This window comes from Euprymna scolopes, chromosome 30 (genome assembly GCF_053919585.1).
Source record: "Euprymna scolopes isolate OS-2025 chromosome 30, ASM5391958v1, whole genome shotgun sequence".
NCBI lineage: Eukaryota > Metazoa > Mollusca > Cephalopoda > Sepiida > Sepiolidae > Euprymna > Euprymna scolopes.
The window spans coordinates 77222449-77239455 of NC_136511.1; the positions used below are offsets into that span (position 1 = coordinate 77222449).

Below are 17007 nucleotides of genomic sequence, written 5' to 3' on the forward strand. Positions count from 1 at the left end.
TGCTGCTAGAAACTGACAAACCAAATTCATGTTCTGCTACCAACCAATCAGAAACCAGAATTGCTCCATAAAAAGTAAAACTTTTTTTTTTAGCAACCTTGCATATGTTTTCTTCGTATCAACGCAAGAATCTTTTTCTCTGTGGCTACTAGTTATAAAGTCAGGAACCTATACAGAACAACTGTCTACTGAGAACTCATCATCTCCAGGACATGTATAGAACCATCGGAAACCGTTCTAAAACTAAACATGGCTTCCAACTCAAGAGTTATCCAAAAATGCACCATATATTGATGGTTAAAAGCCATAATGATAGTCTGCTTAAGACATGGAGATCATCTGACGATTACCTGATCCTGGGAGTCTTTCACAACACGTCTAACCTCAACAGGAGAAAAGAAAAAAAAAAAAAAAAAAAAACACACACACAAATACACAAAATGATTGATTAATGAGACAGTACTTTCTGCTAAAGTGAACTTTTAACAAAATACTTAGAAATGTCCAACTTTAAGAATTGCATGTAATCATTAAGCAGAGACTCACCCTAAATGTATCATTGGACCTTCAGGTCCCACTGGCATGTTACAGCCAACAGCACAGACACAAGACACAAACTTGACAATCATTGTTTTGAAGCTGAATACCTTTGGAATCAGCGTCCCGTTAAGAAAACCAGTCACTTCAGGAATACCAGAACCGCCAGCACTCGGACACAAAAACTGATTTGAGAAAAAAGAACAAAAAACAATATACATACATATAATTATAAAAATTAAGTTTTAATATTTTTCTTTCCAAAAATAACTCAATCCCAAAACTAAAGAATATTTTAGCATGTATTTTGTGATTAATTCAGATTTATTAATAACTGCCTAATTCAGGTTACTATATAGTTTCAGACTCATGCAATACATGTCATTCTACTAGACATTACTACCTTTTTTGAGGGAGGAGAGGGTAGTGTTTATTTGTCATGATACTATCCTTCAAGACCTTACTCCTTTTTTGGAAAAGGAAGGTAGTTTTAGGATCTGTGATCCTGATAGTCTAGTCATGTCTTTAGTCACTATTTTCTCTTGATGTAAATAAACAGGTTCTATCATAGCCTAGCGGGGGGTACCCGGCGTTGCCCGGGTGCTTGAAGGTGTGTGCATTTGGGGGGGGGGGGGTAAAGAAGAACAAAAAGGAAACTTAACCCTGTTTAAATATAAAAAAATGATAAAAAACAGCGATTTTAAAAATGGTAAAAAAAAAAAAAAAAATAGGGGGGGGCTTGGTCACAGGTCGGCTCGAACCTGGAGCCTTGAGGCCCATAGGCTGAGCCTGAACACCTGCGCTACAGCAACAGGCAATGTAAGAGCGATTAAAAAGTGAATATCAAACATCACACTATTCTGCAGATTTTAATGAGGTCAAATCGTTTTACTGCGGGATAGTTGACGGTGACGTTTGCATCCGGTTTGAATCCAGTTTCGCTGTTTTTATACTGAAAAGTGAAAGCAACATGCGGCAATCTGAATATGTGGAATATTTATCTTTTGAAAGTCGGGAAAATTAAATAGACAGGCGACCCACATTAACTCATACATATTATGATTTAGATGTGATATAAAAAGTTTTAAGAAAAAGTGACACCCACGAGAAGGCGTCGGAAAAAAGCCTTTCTCAGACATACACGAAAATCCACACACAAACAAACATTTTCGCTTTTATATATATATAGATTTTAGATACAAATACAGTTTACTGGGTTTTTTTCTTTTTTTTTTGAAGAGTCTACACAGGTGTTTTTCACACTTGTTAGTTGGAGCCATACATCACTAGGAATCAAATATGCTAACGCTGGTCCGTTCCAAGACACAAGCCTACAATGGAATCTGTCATGATACACGACCCCTTTTGTGCATATTACTTGCGTAAAAACAATCAATTTCTTCACATTTGAAAACTAAAAACTTACTGGAGTTATTATAATTTTTTTTGGAATAAAACCCATTTTCTCTTCTTTCACTACCATCACTCATACTTCAATTTATCCCCAAGATAAAACTAATGAGATTCAGATGTAATACTGTTACCACATCTAAAGAGATGCCATTCAGATCATTCTTTCTTGTCTTGATAGAGTACAAAATTGAAAATTAGTGAGGAATGATGACCTCATTTCCCTAGAACTCCTTTCTCACAGAAGATACATTGCTAGTTAATCTCTATTATATCGTTATTTCCATGGAATATGCTTGATTCAGCTCAAATTTCTTATTCTTCCATGTAAAACATTTACAGCAAAAAAATCGTCTAGCTACAGCCACTGAAAAGAACTTTCCTTTCTTCCTCTATGTACATTAAAATAAATGAAACTATCACAAACAAAGAACTCCCCGTTTGTGGAATACAATATCACAGGGCTGCTTCCCAGCAAAGTATGACATTTTTTTTGTCAACTTTATTTTAGTGTGTCGTTTAACTCAATCATGTATTTTCAAGCATAGGCATTTCATGGAAAAATGTTAAGTACTTAACTGTCATACTGAAATTAGTATAAATTCCAAAAAATGGTCCTGTAAAAGATGTGCTAGAGCTGATTTTCGGAAAAAAAAAGCATGAATTATATCGAGAAGAAGCAATATGGCCGACCTGAAAAATAATATCGGATTCTGCGCAAAATAACAAATGATAGAATCCAGTTATCTCCCCTTGATTTTAATCTTCTAAAGAGTTTACAGTGGAAAAAAAAAAAAATAAGAATCCTTACTTATCAGAGCAAAATTCAAAAATCGAAATATTGAATTTCAACTAAAACCAATGGTATTTACTTAATTTCCAACTCGCAGTAATGAACATATGCAAAAATCATGAAGAACGATAAGGTAGAAAATTATTAGTGAAAATAGCTTTTGAAGAAAATTAGCAAAAATTTAATTTTGTTAAATAAAGAAACAGGAGAGTTTGAACCATAAGACGGGTAATTATTTTCTGAAAACTTAGAAAATCTTAGACTAATTTAGCCAAACATAATTTTCGCTAATTGGCTTCAACAACTTTTCATTAAGGGTTAATTTTCTACCTCATCATTTTCTTTAATTTTTGGATATGTTAATTACTGTGACATGACAATTAAGCAGATACTATTGGTTTCACTTGAAATCCAATATTTTGATTTTTGCTCTAATAACAAAGCACCACACATTTTAGTGTAAAGAAAATGCAACAGTGATAAAAACGGTTAGTCAGAATCAAATATCGATTTATTGTTCAGGTTTAATATATAAAAAAGAAGATAACTTAGAAGATAATACCCATCATGATCTTCAAGTACTCTGCTATAATACCAAGACAGCATGCTCTCAATGTATGTCAATATAATACTGATACATTACATTAAAATGTCTGAATTAAAAATAACCAATCAAGCTTTTCGTCATAGTCAACTCGATAAATTTATTTGATTTTATTTGAACTCAACTTAGTACATTCCATAGTTTGAACTTTTATCCATTGCACCACATTTCTACCTCCTCCGCTGCCTCGGTTCTAATAAAAAATAACATTCTTAGGAAACGGACGAAAATGTTTATTATTCCAATAAATTTTGTTATTTGGTACTTCATGATTTCAGGTATGTAAAAAACTGAAATTTCATTTGTGGCAAAATAAAATCTCAGGGACAATGTAAAATTTGGGGAGAAAATTGTTCTTATAATACTGTAATAACATTAACTAAACTTGTTTTTTTAAGTCTTTTAAAATTGTCTCTGCTGTAATAATCTTTCAGGCCAGCATAATAATTTCTAGAATTACAATTTTTCTAGTGTAAAGAGCATGCTGCAAGACTAAAATGAAAAAAAAAATGCTAGTCAGAATCAAATATCGATTTGTTAATTAAGTCTATCATGGAAAATTTGACAAGCTAACTTTATATATTAAACAAATTATAAAAATATGTTTGGGAAATGGATATAAATCAGATATACTTACCACAACAGTAGAGGAACTAACAAGGACAAACAGAACACTGTAGCCAAGTGACCAACCCCAGGCGGAAATAAACTCTGTATCCTTAAAAGAAAGAAAATGATTTCATTGATGTTTAATCATATTTTGTAGTTATTGTTATTTATATTATCTATGTACCTATAAATTTAAGTCTTTTGTCACACTTACATTGATATTAAAAGACTACTTTTTCTATTTAAAAATTGATAAAACAAACGTCTTAATATTCAGTCATGGATATATGAACAACTAAACAAGGGTTAACTTATTTGCTTATTATTTGAAAAACGGACTTCATTTTTTATTGTTTCTGATTGGATGGATTGGTTTCATTTAATTATGCTCACTTCTATTTATGCATATTTTCTACATTGTGCATAATTGCATAGCATTTAAGATAAAAAAATTCTAACACATGCACATATATTTATATATAAGTGACCTTGTCTGTGTGTATACAGAACGGTCGCTACCAAACTCTTCTCTCAATTTTTGATGACTTCTATATTAAAAACAAATAAAAAAAAAAAAAACTGAATGATGTCTGTACCCATGACAAAACAAAAATATCATTCCAAAAATTATGTAAATTGATTAAGTTTTACTTTTTATAAAGAAAATCATTTTTTTTAGAAATTAATGGGAATTCACAGGTATTACAACATAAATCTAGCAAATTTGAATTATTGAGTTATCTCCCCCCCCCTTTTTTTTTTTTTTTTTTTTTTTTTTTTTTTTAGATTGTTCTCAAAATGGTGGACAAGACAGCTGCTCTCCGGTTACTCATAAGTAGGGCTATGACAACAGAATATTCTTATTGTTTTGACTCTAGAGTATATATCCGACACAGTTAATCAATCGAGAACCACATCACTATCTAAAAATATAAGATATTAACTGATATATACTGGAGAGTCAAAATAATGAAAAGAATATTCTTTGTCATAGCCCTACTCATAAGATATAAATAGTAGTTTTATTTTTAAATAAGAAAATTATATAATTTTTGGAATATGATATTTTCATTTTGTTATGGGTATGTACATTATACAGGTTTTCTTTATTTTTGTTTTTATATGGGAGAACCAAATTTTCAATAATTGTACAAAAAAGTAGAGGGCAACCACGCACTCTTCACAATGAATGCTTAACAATTGTTGAAGAGTCAAAGAAATGTCCAAGGCATTTGATGTTAGTATTTCAATAGTGTTCGATCATCTTATGTAAACTGGCAAGGTAAAAAAAAAAACTTAATGGATTCTGTATAAGGTGAATGAATAAATATTTGTGCACATAGTACCTGAATAAGGAGAATGGAATTGTCTGTTTTTTCTATAAAATGAGAAGAAACTAACAATATCTCATGGGACTTGCTAATTAGATCTGAGAATAACTTAACTCAAAGTTCCAGGGTATCTAAATTTTTTACGTTGAAATTGAAACTTTGTAATAACTTAAAATGGATAAGAATGCACAAAATTAAAGGAAACAAGCCGAGCATGCAAGGTCCTCCTCCACAAGTGAAAATTTTACTTTTACCATGACTAATGTTTGAGCAAAATTTTTAAAAAAATTCAAGGCATGGTTATTGAGAAAAGTACAAACAAATGAACGGATCAATGATTTGTAGGCAAGTTTATCCCTATAATAGCCCCTAGGTGGGTAACCAAAGTTATCCTGGAAAATCTGTTCTAGCAAAAATTTATTTTTACCATGACTAATGTTGGTGCAAAATTTTTCCAAAACGTGGTTATCGAGAAAAGTGTGAACTGTACGGGAGCGAATTACTAAGTCAAATCCTGCCTTTGTCCCGAGGGGGGGGGAGGCAAAAAGTTATTTATTGTATTTAGAAAACAAAATATTGACTCTTATAAATAGGACATTGGATACCTGGGAGAGGTTTTTAGAAATCAAAAGGCGTTACATTCAAGATGAAATTTACATTATATGATAAGGATCAAAGCAGTTCACACAAAAAGTTACATTGCACTTTTGGCAAGAAGTCACTAGCTTACTATTGCAAGACTCATTTATATAAGCTCATACATCAATGAACAAATAACAATTTTTATTTAATTGGAATTCATTATTGAGATGAGTATTATTTTTATTATTTTAGTTCATCTTCATCTTTCTTAGTTGTTTCACGTAACAACAACTAAGAAAGATAAAGATAATAGTCCACAATAAATAAAATAAATTAATATAAATAAAATTTTAGCACAAGAATTTTAAAAAGGTCTCAACAATTCTCGAAGAGAAGTGGATGAATACAGAATGAATTTTATCCTTTCTTCAGAGTAATAATATAGTAAGCATTATTATATATTATCTTATTGATTAAAAAAAAAAAAAAAAACTTATTTAGCGTCCTATTTATAGTGAGATAAAATCATGAGATGTTCCATTCCACAATCTTACTGACCCCAACATGATCTACTCTTTCATCTCTTCTTGCCGTGTTGTCGTTTCTCATATAAACAGCTGTTGTTGGGGGGGGGGGGGGGGGGTAGTCACAATAAAACAAAAATTAAACTCCAACACATTCTGAAAATATAAGTTGCATGCTGGGTGTGTGTATATGCAACACGATCAACCCTCAAACGTCCACATCTACAATGTTTGCCGAGGCTGTGTTCGCCAGTTGCCATCAGCCTATTTCAATCTGCTAAACGTTTTCCGATGTTGCCCAAGTCACAACCTGCCTTCGATTGTACCCAACTTGCAATTGTTGTCAACTGTTGCAAACTCAAGACAGTCCCCAATTGCCCCAGAACTCAATATCACCTCTCAAAACCCACCCATAAACTCTAAATATATCTTCCTTTATTATTTGGTACTTTTGTTGCAATCACTCATAGCTTGATTAATAATTCTATTCAGCTTTCTTTTATGTTCTTTTGTAAACAACTTCCAATACCTTTGTTCTACCGACAAACTTATTGCCTCTTGTTTTTTTTTTTCCTCATTTTTTTTTGACTTCAACACTTTGGAGGAATGTCGCTAGTACCACAATAGTACAATAGGACCTAATAAGTAAATAAATGTTTTACTTCTGAAATCTATTATTTTCTAAACAATTTAATAGTTTGAATCTATGAATGAACATGGCTGGTTACCTTTAATGCATCTAAAACCAAACTCCTATCTTTACATCACCAACGCTCTGATCCCCATCTGGCATCAATTGGAATGGATGGCTCTCGTCTGGGAGAGGCCCCGTGTTTTGACAAGCTTTTGGGTTTGACCCTTACTCCTGATCTGAAATGGAACACGTACATCAAGTCTGTTGCCAAGGTCGCTGGAAAGATGGTGGGATCCTTCTACCGCTCCAGAAGATATCTCACTACTGATGCAATTCTCTATCTATATAAAAGCCAAGTACGTCCAAGGATGGAATACTGCTGCCATATCTGGGCAGGAGCTGCTAAAAACAGCCTATCCTGCCTTGACAGAGTACAAAATAGACTTTGTTGCTTAGTGGGGGATGCCCTTTTCTCTTCCCTGCAACCTCTCTCCCACAGAAGAGACGTTGCGAGCCTGTCTTTGTTTTATCGTTATTTCCATGGCAGGTGCTCGTCTGAACTCCAATCTCTGGTCCCCCCTCGCCAATCTTTTACGAAAAACACCAGCCTAGCTGAATCCACTGTCAAAAATTTCCCCCACTCTTTATCTGTGCCTAAATCAAAACGTACATTCCATGAACAAAGCTTCTTTCTTAGAACTGCATGCCTGTGGAACTCTGTTCCGTCTGCCTGCTTCTCACCTGACTACAACCTGGATGTCTTCAAGTCCAACGTAAACAAATTCCTGATGAACCGCCCCCTTAAGTAAACACTTCATTAAATCTCCACACTAACGTACTGTACTTGCAATAACCCTTATCCCTGAGTGGCTTCCGGGCCTTGATAAGTGGTGACCACCGTGTGTAAAAAAAAAAAAAAAAAAAAAAAAAAAAATGATCAAATAATAAAAGCCTTACCTCAATATACTCTTTGGCCTTCGTCCACTTGACATCGGAGATTAACTCGATTAGTTGATGCATGACAAAACCAATCAAGCCAACTGTGAAACCAATTATGCCCATTAAAACCCATCGTTGTATTTGATACCTGTGAGGGGAGATTTAAAAAAAGCAGAAATGAGGGCACAGGTGATCATTAATAATTAAGAACACAAATACTTGATTAAATTTTAACCGTATTTCTAAAATGAGAGATTTTCATTAAAACATGGAATTAATACGTTTTGATTGTAGTTAGATATATACTTACCGGTCTTTATGGTTGACCTAGGTCATTGTCGGTGATACTTGTCTTTAGCAAAGGACTTTGCCAAACATTACACTTCTGGATGATTGGTTTGGTTGTTTTGTTTTTGTTTTCTGGCATATCACCTCTTTTTGTTATTTCATATTTCATGCCGATTCCAATCATTTCAGAAAAAGTTTTCGGCTTCAAGTTGTTTATATTTTCATATATTTATTCATGGTGTTTGGTTTGCTTGTTTTGTTTTCAGTCATATGAATTTTTGACAAAAACTTTTATGTTTCAAGTTCTTTATATCTTCAAATGTTTATGGTGTTAAAACATTTTTGAACAATTGGTTACATTTACTAGAAAAGGTTTCTACCCATATTTTATTTAAGTTTTGATTTTTGAGTGATTATCAAAGATCCAAATGGCTGTAACTAAACTGCGATATTTTTTCATTCTAACTAAAAACTTAACACTACTTTTGTTTCAAAATAAATGCATTAAAATAACTTTAAACACAAAAAAATTATCCAAGTAAGTAGAAGAGCAACTTATCTTGCCTTTGGTAACATTTATTTATTGTAGATTTTTTTTTTTTTATCCTGTTTTTGCTGTGTTGGCTATTGTTAAAATAAAAATAAATTTCCAGTTTTTATTGTATCCATATTTTGTGTAAGTATTAAAAGAAAAACCTTCAAGGTACGCTTGATTCCTCTTAACCATTCGACTCCCAGTCCTTCCTTCTCTAATCTTAATTCATCGTTACTATGACCACAATCAAAACCACATCGATCCACTTACATAAAATTAATGCAATCTTTACCTGGAACTTCTTTGACGCTTTAACCAATTCTTGTAAACTTGACTGTGTGAAGGGAGATAATCCAGACTGTTAAAAGTTCCAAGAAAACGTTTCTCCTGTTCTGTGTAACGATGGCTTATATCGGCTGGTTGGAAATCTCGACCCTGGAGAACAGAATATAAAGGATTAAAATTAAATTTTGTTTTTTTGGTGATTGTTGAGATAAAGTCGACAGATTGATTTTTCTTTAAAAATGTCATTTTAGACAAAAACAATATTACATACTTAATTGTCATGTCGAAAATAGTAATATATCTAAAAATTATGAAAATTCATCAAATAGAACAACTGCTATCATGTTTTTAGTAAAAAACAAGTCTATTATTATAGACAACAAATATTGCATGCTGGCTAATGTGTGTGAACTCTTCATTGTCTACTTTATAATATCTAAGAAAAATATAATTTTACCTAATTTTCCATAAAAATTACTTTTAACTATAAATAACTTTCTACTTGATAAATTTTTAATTTTCAGATATATTACTATTTTCGACATGACAATCTTTGCTTAAAGCGACATTTTTTTTAAAATCGATCTGTCGACTATCTCAACAATCACCATTTTTTTTTTTCTTCGATGTTATACATCATTGCAATAGTATGGGTTAATACACTGTGTATATGGTTGGTTGACAGAATTGTGGAGTCAATTTCCCAAACAATCGATTCCAATTCCTAAAATTGGAAATTTGATATTGCATTTCAATAGATTTTTGGGTACTTGTGCATTATAATTGGATATCAAAAAATCCATATATATTAAAAATACTATTACACAATTATGCTCTCTCTCTCTCTCTCTCTATATATATATATATATATATATGAAAAATAATAGTATAGAAAGATAATTACAATTAAAAAATAAAATTTATCAAATAATGCAATTTTATCAGTTTCTTCTATTATTGCTGTATAGTATTCAGCCTAGGCAGGTTAAACTGTCTTCCTCCGAAGAAAGAACTATCAAGGAAATATTAAATTTATAGGCAGTCCCCAGTCTTCTCTGGCAGCCAATTTCGTATAATAAACCACTTATCTCCCTTAAACGATAACAATGTCATTTTGTAAAAAAAAAAAATACATCCAGCAGATTTTCGTAATTTTTGGATCTTTTTTATTACTCTGATCGGACATGTCAGTATGTAATAGCATTTTTTTTTTTAATTAAAATACATTTTTTTTTCATATCAAATTATGATGCATAAACACCGATCTTTGGTTGTAACACAAAAAGATGGGGAATGATATACAGCTACAAATATCTTTTGCATCTATTGATTTTTATAGTTTTATTTCAATTGAGATTTATTACATTGTTAAATTCTGCCACGTCTGATGATCATCACTTTAGTACCCACTCAAAAACGAACAGAGGACAAAGTATATCATACATATTCATTCAACAAATTACAGAGCAAAATGGTAAGGCAGAAGCCACTGAGTGTGTGATGATTAAAGTCTGCGGTGCAAGACATTTTGTTTACCTCCCAAATGTGTCATGGCGGATCTGCTTTTTTGAGGGTGATAACCCTCCCTTTAGTCCAAGGGAATTTTTTTTTTTTTTAAGTTGTACCTAAGAAATTTATTGGCACTTCTACACTATTAGGACGAATGTTCAGAAATCGTAATACTGAATTTCACATGAAAACAATGGTATCTATGTATTCTCATATTTTTAAGATACTTATATCCAAAAATTATGAAGATTAATAAGGTAAAAAATTATTAAAGAAAATAAAAAATACAATTAGATGAAAACGATCATAAAACACAGAATTCAAAAGGGAGGTAATTTTGTGTATTGATTTAAATAAGATGGAAATTTTTCATCTGCTAAAACGATTAAAGTTGGGTTTTTTTAATAATTCAGTAATATTCAGGTAATTTCGACTGCGTAATTTGGAAGCTACCATTGTAATTTATTAGAATTGACAAAACAAATCAGTTGAAACCATTGTTTTTTTTAATCTGAAAACTCCATTTATCAACTACAAAATCTTGTCCCAATTCTGTAGAAGTGCCAATTTATTTTTATTCATCCCTCAACCTGGACAACAATGGGTAGCTCTTGTAAATAAATTTTAAAAAAATTAAAAATGGGTGTCCCTCACAGGAACAATATAAATGACAAACTTACAGAAAAATAGTATGGATTTTGAATTAACTAAAATAATTTTTTTAATTAAAAAAAAAAATTGTTTAAGAAACAATTATGAAGTCTCTCTTGACAACTGCTGCCCCAACGTGGTTTTCTATTAGTCTTTGTCTCTTCTCGCTGTGACTATGTCACTACCTCTCACATTGGCGATTGCCGAGGATGTGCACATTAGCTTATAAGTATAAAATTAAATAGAATGCAAACTCAGAAAAGAAAACACAGACTGATGCGTATTGTGTGTAGATTGGTTGAAATCTGGGTTGGCGTGTGATACCATCAGGACCCTCCAAATGCAAATGTCTATATCTTAGTTATCTCTTGAAGCTATGTTTTGCAGATGGTTGATCAATTCAAATGCTCATCTGTCAAAACTCAATCTAGTCTGCACCACAAGCTGTCACAAACTGGTAACTGTCTTTAACTGAAAACTGTCCTAAACTAACTTCTAAATTTAGGAACTCCAAATAGGAAATTCTAAAAGTCTCAACTTTGTCTCCGAGTGAGTGGTATGCAAAAATGACACCTGTTTGGCCACACATGATGCCAAGGTCTTTTGAATTCTCAAGACAGGAAGACACCTCAGTTATTGGTCAGTTTCTGAATAGTTTTCTTTTTCTAACCTCATTTCCTATGCTATTAATGAACTATTTCTTCCTATTATTATATATTTTTTTTATTATTATTTACTTCAGACAGTTTTTCCTCCTTTCATGAATCACTTCCTAATACTCTGGAGGACAAAGAAACACCAAAATAAGGAATAAAGCAGAAAATCATTTTTCAAGAAAAGTATCAGATGAAATGCATTTAACCTGATGATTTTCTCCAGGAAGGAAACAATCATTTCTTATATCAGATCACACTGGCACAAAAAAAAAATATAACAATGCTATAAAAGCATATATATAAAAAAATACATATCTATATATATAAAAATGTAAATGTTGGTTTGTTCGGAATTAATTGTCTAAAAAACCACTGGACGGATGGCTTCCACGTTTTGGTATAATATGTTTACTATATCCATGTGTGTTTTTATATATTTCTTTTTAATTATAACATTATATTTCATTTTTCTATGATAAATAGGTGGATTTATTTGTACAGAGAGGCCATTTTTTTTTATTTAGGGACAATTATTTATTACCGCTTCCTGTCACGTGACCAGTGTTACAATTTAGCGGTTTTCCTGCTATATCTGGAGATTTCGGTTACAATCTAGCGGGAAATTCTAGAAAATCTGGAGGTATTTGGCACCCGCATTAGATTATTAAAAAATAAAGAAAAGCGCTTGAAAATATTCAATGTAAGTAAAAAAAAGTAGCATTTATTGCCTTTGGTAACATTTATTTATTGATTATTTGTTTTGTTTTTCACCTTTTTTTTCGACTAACCATTCTTAAATCTCACTATAAAATCGATTTTTCCAAGTACATTTTAGGTGGATGGGGGGGGGGGGGGATTCCAACCTCCGAAGTTTGGGTTTGTATTACTGTACACAGATTCGAAAAAGTTGTCAAAAAACAAATATATAACAAATAAATGTTATCAAAGGCAAGATAAGTTACTTTTCTGCCAAACTGGATATTTAAATTAACCACACGTGGTCTCAAAATGAATAACGACGCTCAAAGTGTATACACATTTTGACTCCTCCCTTTACTTAAAAATTCACCAAAAATCAGGAAATTAACGAATTTTAATGAAAATTGCAGTATTTTTCAAATAATGATCGCAGAATATAATTAACTAATTATTTTTACTTAACTCTTAGTGAAAATGTTTAAACAAAAAATACCTTTACTAAAGTTATGATTTTCAGTAATAAATAAAAAACGCAAGAATTTATTTTTGCTTTTTTTACAGCATCGTAATTTGTAACAATAAAAAATAATTTTTACAGTAACATTACGAAAAAAGCCCCTAAAGTCCGTATTAATGTATTCGATATAACTCGAAGAAAAATGAATTATCAGATACTATTCAGGAAATTTAAGATTCAATTAGATTCCTATTTCAGTCACCTAAATTATTTAGGGTGAAATGATTTTAGGAATTTATAGCCAAACCTAAATATATTTTTTTTTTTGGTAAATATCCAGACGCTACTACAGAACACCGACCACTCTAATTTGTTTGGGGGGGATTCAGCTCGAAAAACATACAGTGTTTACCGATGTATTTGAAAATTCAAGATGGCGTCTCACACCCTCTTTAACACTGTAAGTTTGGAAAAAGGTGTTATAAATAAAAAAACTATACAAAATACGGGTTTGTATTACTGTACACATAGATTCGAAAAAGTTGTCAAAAAACAAATATATAATAAATAAATGTTATCAAAGGCAAGATAAGTTACTTTTCTGCCCAACTGGATATATTTTTCGTGTTTTTATTCAATGTAACATTTATTCAGCTCGAAAAACATAGTGTTTACCGATGTATTGGAAAATTCAAGATGGCGTCTCACACCCTCTTTAACACCGTAAGTTTGGTGTTATAAATAAAAGACTATACAAAATACTATTAAAAACCCGCCGAATATATGTCAACCTATGTCACAGTAACATGTATTGAGCGAGTTTTTAACAGTATCTTATCCGGTTTTTTATTTATAACATCTTTTCCCAAACTTACCGTGTTAAAGAGAGAATCAGACTCCATCTTGAATGTTCCAATACATCGGTAAACACTGTATGTTTTTCGAGCTGAATAAACATGTTACATTGAATAAAAACACGAAAAATATATCCAGTTTGGTAGAAAAGTAACTTATCTTGCTTTTGATAACATTTATTTGTTATATATTTGTTTTTTGACAACGTTTTCGAATCTATGTGTACAGTAATACAAACCCCACCGACCACTCTAATTTGTTTGGGGGGGGGGGAATGTGATGTTGGGCGCGCGTGCGCCCCAACATCACATCCCCCCCCCCATTCAAATGTTAAATGGTGTTCTAATTGGTAAATGTCGGTGTGTTACTTACGGAAAATTTGAAAATTCGATGTTCCAGGTAAAAAAAAAAAACCAGATAAATTACCCCCCCTACTCCAACTTGGTGTGCTTTCCTTTTCTTATTTTATTTCTTTTTCAGCTAATTTTAAATTTTCCACCCCAAAAGCGCTATAATGTATTTTTGAAAATTAGAAAATTCTTTCCTGGAAAAAAAAAATCCCCTCCCCCCAACGTAGTTTGCTTGGTGAAGCCGTCGTTTATGCTACAGCGTGCATGCGAAAAATGCAAAATGGTGGAAAGAAGTTCGTGGGTTCAGGGGTAAATACCATGCAAGCGGTAAATTTGCCCCAAGTTTTACTATCAGATTCGTTGTCAGCGACCTCAATTACCTATACAAAAACAAATTAGAGTGGTCGGTGTTCTGTAGTAGTGTATCTGGATATTTACCTTTTTTTTTTTTTCTTGCTTAAAAAAAATAGCATTAATACAGTAAGTTAGGTAAACTGACTTTTTCGATTAAAAATGGAATTATTTCCCTTTCGTTATTAACTTTTTTTTTTTCTTTTTTTTTTTAATAAATATTTTGTGTTTTATATACATAAAGTACAATTGTTGAATGTTACTGTTTTGATTATATTCGTTTTGGGGGGCACAATTAAAAAATTAAGAAAGATTAAAATGAAGCGAAATTTAAGTTTCCGTTCCATTTTTACAACAACCGTAAAACAGTGCATACTCAGCAAGTTTTATCGTAATTCATAAGCATATTGAAACACTAAATCAACATTTTATTTATTTTTTTGCATAATTAATGATGGAAGTATTTTTCTGTTTATTTTCTTAACATCTGTTAAAAAAAAATAAATAATTTGTACATTCTCTTGAAAAAAAGAATCAAACTTTTCTCTACTTTCACATGTGTTCCATTTTAACAAACTGAGCCACAGCAACGCGTGGCCGGGTACAGCTAGTTGTATTAATAAAAAGTGAATCTGCATAACTCACGCCACCATTATATATCTTAATTTGCTTTAGTTTGTGTCTATCCATTACACTTCTGTTAATCTAATATATAAACGGCTATATGTCTGTCTCCATATTTTCAAAGTCTATCTCTTCCCAAACTAAAAGTTACAGAGCGATGCAAGGGACCTCAAATGATTGGATTTTTTATGTGTTGTTCTTTAGCTGGTTAAAATTGTTTAAGGGGTCAAAATTGTTTAAGGGGTCAAAATTGTTTTAATCTTAGTTTTATGTGTTTGATGTTGGTACAGTACTAACGTCACAGTTTTGGTTTCGATTCGAGTTGATGGCATCTAAATACATTTTTTTTTTTTTTTTTTTCAAGTTTGAAATCATAACTATAATAATATATACGAAATCTGGACAAGTTAAAATATTATATTTAAACATATTTTACATCCAGGCAGAGCCCCCCCCTCCCAGTTACATTTATATATATATATATATATATATATATATACTAAACAATTAAGCAAACTACATTAATCTCTTTAAAATATCTATGTAACTTGTTACAAGTATATTTTTCTATTACTAGTAAGCTTTACTCACGCAGTGAGCACTATTGAATATACCGTGGGGTCCCGATTTCAAATCTCACTAGATTCAGCCACTCTGATGAGTCGTAGACGACAAAACACGTGTCAGTGGATAATTATAGTTTAAAAACGTGGAATGGTTGACCCACTCAAACAAGACCGATGATGAGAGGTTCTGTCATGACTTCTCCATTGCTAATGACCTCACTCAGATTGTTCATGAACCCATCCGTGTGCCCGACAATGACGGCCAGTATGCGAGTCTACTAGATCGTTTTCTCACAACTTGCCCTGAACTATGTTAAGTTTCTGTTCTGTCTCGTTTTGGATCTTCCGACCACTCTGTTGTATCAATTAAGATAAAAATGAAATGTAATAAGTCTCCAGACGTACCTCTCCATCATACAGTATATCGATACACTAAGGCTGACTGGGATAGCTTCCATACATTTATATTGGATCTACCTCTGCGTTCCATGTTTAAAAAGGGCGTGTCCTCTATAGTATCAGACCTGACGGAATGGTTAATTGTAGGTATAGACCGTTTCATACCCTCGAAAAAGTCCCAGCAAAAACCTAACAGCCAGCCATGGTTCTCTCCAGAATGTGCTGTTGCCATTGCGCACAGAAATCACTTTTTCCACAGCTTCCAACGTAATAGATGTATGGAAACTAAAGCTGCTTTCAGGACTGCCAGCAACCATTGTAAGAAAGTAATAAAGAACGCAAGTGAGTTGTATGCTCAGTCCGTCAAGTCCAAAGTAGCTGAGCAGCGGCTTGGTTCCCACCAGTTTTTGCAAATAGCAAACAGAATCCTGAACAGAAGCATGTGCTCTATCCCAACTATCATCAATGGACCTGAGGTAATCTCGTCAGCATCAGACAAAGCCAAGCTCTTTGCCAAGAACTTTGTAGCTAATTCTACCCTTTGCGACCAAGGCCGCCAACCCCCAATATTTCCTCCTGTATCAGAAAACACGCTATGTGATATACATATATCTGTACGTGATGTTGCCAAGATAATCAAAAACCTTGATTCCAGTAAAGCAAGAGGCCCTGACGGTATTCCAATTATAGTACTCAAAAAACTTCAACCAGAACTAGCGTCCATCCTTACAAAACTGTTTAAACGTTGTCTTAAGGAGATTACTTTCCCATCACCCTGGAAAATCTCATCAGTATGCCCTATATTTAAGAATTCAGGTG

General features: G+C 32.4%; 1 protein-coding gene across 1 annotated transcript in view; it reads right to left on the minus strand.

Annotated features, from left to right (window-relative positions):
• The window catches only part of LOC145254849 (chloride channel protein C-like), a 199642-nt gene that overhangs the window by 64423 nt on the left and 118212 nt on the right, over window positions 1–17007 (minus strand). Inside the window, exons 3-6 of the mRNA XM_080113697.1 lie at window positions 9079–9221; window positions 7982–8111; window positions 3982–4062; window positions 547–722 (exon numbers count right to left, since the gene is read on the minus strand). Of these exons, the coding sequence (XP_079969823.1) occupies window positions 547–722; window positions 3982–4062; window positions 7982–8111; window positions 9079–9221 (530 nt within the window). The remainder of the gene's footprint in view (window positions 1–546; window positions 723–3981; window positions 4063–7981; window positions 8112–9078; window positions 9222–17007) is intronic.